The sequence below is a fragment of the Puntigrus tetrazona genome, chromosome 11 (assembly GCF_018831695.1).
Source record: "Puntigrus tetrazona isolate hp1 chromosome 11, ASM1883169v1, whole genome shotgun sequence".
Taxonomy (NCBI): Eukaryota; Metazoa; Chordata; class Actinopteri; order Cypriniformes; family Cyprinidae; genus Puntigrus; species Puntigrus tetrazona.
Genome location: NC_056709.1, coordinates 24308565 through 24312849, shown reverse-complemented (window position 1 = coordinate 24312849; position 4285 = coordinate 24308565). Strand labels below are relative to the sequence as shown.

At 38.0% G+C, this 4285-nt stretch overlaps 1 protein-coding gene across 1 annotated transcript in view; it reads left to right on the top strand.

The window, feature by feature from the left end:
- The window catches only part of LOC122354314 (chromodomain-helicase-DNA-binding protein 5-like), a 26863-nt gene that overhangs the window by 9385 nt on the left and 13193 nt on the right, over positions 1 to 4285 (top strand). The window contains 8 exon segments of the mRNA XM_043252494.1: positions 1067 to 1258; positions 1336 to 1454; positions 1809 to 2050; positions 2413 to 2525; positions 2742 to 2871; positions 3363 to 3529; positions 3652 to 3893; positions 4230 to 4285. The exon segment at positions 4230 to 4285 is cut by the window's right edge and continues 134 nt beyond it. Of these exon segments, the coding sequence (XP_043108429.1) occupies positions 1067 to 1258; positions 1336 to 1454; positions 1809 to 2050; positions 2413 to 2525; positions 2742 to 2871; positions 3363 to 3529; positions 3652 to 3893; positions 4230 to 4285 (1261 nt within the window).

Genomic DNA, 4285 nt, shown 5'->3' with positions numbered 1-4285 from the left:
CTTCATCATCAGCGTTAATTAAAAGGGCTTATGTAATGTGTTTCTGATAAAATATATAAAATATTTTTTAAATAATTCTACTTCTTTTTCTTATATATTATAATTATAACTGCAAAATATAAACATAATGACTGCTTCATAACAATTGTCAAATTACAATCTTAAGTCCTAAGTCTTAATTTCTTCACTTGGAAGAGCTGAGATCTTATTTTAGAAACTATTATGCAAGTGAAACCTTCCAGTGAAAAATGCAGTGAAATGCTGTGATCGCATCTGTCCACAAAAATGATGATTATGCAGATGTGAAAATAAAGCAGAACTGGCGCATTTTGCATTCCAAAATGGATGTTAAACAGCACATATGGTGAGCTGCTCACGTGTAAATAAGCACTGTGCTGCTCTTCCTTCTGAAACACACACTGCATTTAATGGTTTGCTAAAGCAATGGCACAAAAGCCAGTAGATGTTGTTTTGAGTATACAAATCTTTATGGTTCATTATGAAAGATTAGTTCCCTTTCAAGGTGGTCTTTTGACAGTTGCATTGCAACAGCCAATGACGTTCAAGCGCCAACCTGATTGGTGGGCTCCTGATACAGCTCTTCAGTATAGCTACCCCCAGTCTTAAAACGTGGCCTGCTTCATATAAGCCCAAAACACACAGTCTTGCTGTTTCTACCACTTTTTTTTTTAAATTTTTCCTCAGACTACCCCAGCCCCCAGCTATGGTACTGAACTTGTGGCGGTAATCCCAGCATGTGCTTGTTACTATGAATTTGGAAATGTGTTTGTTACGATCAGTTTAAGTAACATCAAATCAGAAATAAATCTGACTGGTAATGGTAGCATTATGCTTCATGCTAAAATCATGCAAAAAACTGAATGGTATTGTTCAGTTGGGTCTATCTAACGTGTAGTTCAGATCTCATCTAAAAGGAGTCCAGCTCTTTACTGAAAGTCTGCACTTTAATTTTACAGCCGCCATATTGAGCGTTTCAATTCTCCCATAAATTTTTACACGAGTGCTCCATCTTTTTTTCCTATAATGTCTCTGCCTGTGCTCACAGGGACTTCCTAGTGGACTAGATGACATGTCAGACAGAGAGGATCACGGTCACAGGTCAGGAAGTGAGAGCAGCACCTACAGCTCCCTGAAGAAGAAAAAGAAGAAGCCCAAAGAGAAGAAGGAGAGGAAAACCAAACAGCGGAAGAAAGACGATGATGAGGACGATGATGATGACGATGATGGAAACTTAAAGGTTCCCACTTAGAAATGTTATATTATGCTCTATTAGCCAAGGGAATGAATGAACAGCAATTTCTCATGTGACACCAGGAGCCAAAGTCCTCCAGTCAGCTGATGCAAGAGTGGGGTCTTGAAGATGTGCAGTACGCCTTTTCAGAGGACGACTATAAAACCATCACCAACTACAAAGCCTTCAGCCAGTTTCTTAGGTAGGATTTCAGTATTCCTTCTACACGGACATTCTGTTGCCCTGATGTCAAGATGTCTTGTTCTATTTAAAATTGTTCCTTCTGGCAAATGCTAATGCCTGTATGGCATAATGACATTATGATGACAGGTTTTCTAATAACAGGCATTGAAACAAGATGTACTGTCAGACTCACACCGTGCATGTCTACTGTAACCAGCATAATATTTGACAGACCCTTTTAGTATATACTTCCGATTTCTGATTCATAGCACCTGAGAACATTCAATACTTGAGGTAAAATCACCACAGTACATGACCTCTCGTAGCTATAGCTTTAAAATTGGTTACAAATCTCTTTTTTGTGTGTGGTTAGGCCTCTCATTGCCAAGAAGAACCCCAAGATCCCCATGTCAAAAATGATGACGGTGCTTGGAGCAAAGTGGAGAGAGTTCAGTGCGAACAACCCTTTCAAAGGCACCTCTGCAACTGCTGTAGCGGCTGCCGTAGCTGCTGCCGTGGAAACTGTCAATGTGGCTCCACCCATCTGTATTAGAAGTATCCAACAGATCTCACCATCTGGGCCAATCAAAAAAGCCAAAACCAAAGAGGGAAAGGGTAACGTAATCTTCTTTTTGTTGATGTTATATAGCGGTTTATATCTAGGATCGGATTTCCAAAGCAGTCAGTNTTCAAATGTGTTTGGTTTTTCACTCCCACGACTGCTTCAGTGTAATTTGCGAACTTCAAAGTGTGGAATTTTATCCAAGTTGATGTTTAATACTGTAGGAAATATTTTAACATCAAAATAATTTATACTTTTATAAATATTTTATGCTTGCTTTAATTGTGCATATGTAAGTTACAAAGGTTTGTAAACGTAGAATGTGTTCAGAATGCGTGTCTGGAGAAAGGAGTATTGTTCTCAGATCTCACAAAAAACGTTTGTTTTGTTTATCTCATCTGGACTTGCACTGCAGGGCCTGGTGCTAAAAAAAAAAGTAAGCCAGTGAAAGAAACAAAAAAGAAAGGGAAACCGAAGAAGTCCAAATCAAAAGCAGGCCAGGGTGGAAAAAGAAAAAAAGGCTCTTCGGTGAGAACACACTTTCACTGAAATCTTTCTCAGGATTAAAGTGTATCCCATGGAAAGATGCCCCATAGTTTTTCAATTGAGAGAAAATCTGAGATTTTTTTTTTTNGTTCCACCCAGTTTTATTGGGTTCTTACTGAAGTTGTTTTCCAAGTTGTGACCTTTTCATTTTTGATGAAGACTTATTGTGCCTTTTGAATGAACTGTCTTATTACTCAGAGCGAGGAGGATTTCCTGGATGACTTTTCAGACTTTGATGACATCAGCATTCACAGTGCCTCTGTACTCTCAGACACTTCAGCGGCACCCAAAAAGAAATCAGCCCGCCGAGGACGAAAAAAAAGAAAAAGTGAATATACTACTATTATCATCATTATGTTATTGCACTCCTTTCGCAACAGTGTTGATTGTAATATTTTGAACTATTATAGGTTCAATTAATATTTTAATTAAATGTTATTATAGCCATTACTGCTGTCTTCAGTGTCACATGATCCTTCGTAAACGATGTGTGACGATTGGCTATCACAGTTGAAAACAGCTGTGCTGCTTAATATTTTTGTGTCAACCCTGGTACATTCTTTCAAGGATTTCTTGATATACAGAAAGTTCAAAAGAACAAAATATATTGAATATGAATATGCTAAACGAAAGTACTTTTAGAGATGCTGATTATTTGAATTGCAGTAATGTAAGTTCAGATGAAAGAATCACAAAATGACAGAAGGGTTGTCGTATTGAAATATTATTAAAATTGTTAAATGTTTTGTATTGAAATTGCACAGCAATTCTGTTCAGTAAACCATTTACGTTTCTCTTTAAACTCCATTGTTAATGTAGGAGAGGATGGAGACGGCTACGAGACAGACCATCAAGATTACTGCGAGGTCTGTCAGCAGGGAGGAGAGATCATTCTATGTGACACCTGTCCCAGAGCATATCACCTGGTGTGTCTGGATCCAGAACTGGAGAAAGCCCCTGAGGGCAAATGGAGCTGCCCCCACTGTGTGAGGAAATCCCACCTTGCTTCACCACAAGCAATATACTTGCAAAGAAAACACATCCTAGTATATTCAAGACCACAAAACATGTGCTATGCAGACTGACAGTTTACTGCCTCGTCTCTCAGGAAAAAGAAGGCATTCAGTGGGAGGCCAAAGATGACGAAGAGGAGGAAGACGAGGTTGCTGGTGAGGAGGAAGATGACCACATGGAGTTCTGCAGAGTGTGTAAGGACGGAGGAGAGCTGCTGTGCTGTGACACCTGCCCTTCCTCCTACCACATCCACTGTCTCAACCCACCACTTCCTGAAATTCCCAATGGAGAATGGCTGTGTCCACGATGCATGGTGAGAAACGTCTGCATGGTTCGGTCCTGTTAAAATCACTCTTTTTTAATGCTCATTAAGGATCTATTATTAACTATTATTATATTTACATATTTATATATATTTACATATTATTTTCATTGATGACAAAGATGAACTTTCAACAGCTCTAGTCTTCTAGTCTAGTCTAGCCTTCAGAAATCATTCTAATATGCCAATTTAGTGCTTTTTTATTATTATCACAAAAACAGTTACGCTGCTTACTGTTTTTAAGAGAACTATGATACATTTTATATATGGATTCTTTCATAAATAGTATTTAGATCATTTTAATGCAGTTTTATTGAAAAACATTTTCATGATATTTTAAACTATTAAAGGCCACATAAAGGCATGAATTGTTTTGAAAATTGTGCACATTGAAATTTTTTTTTTT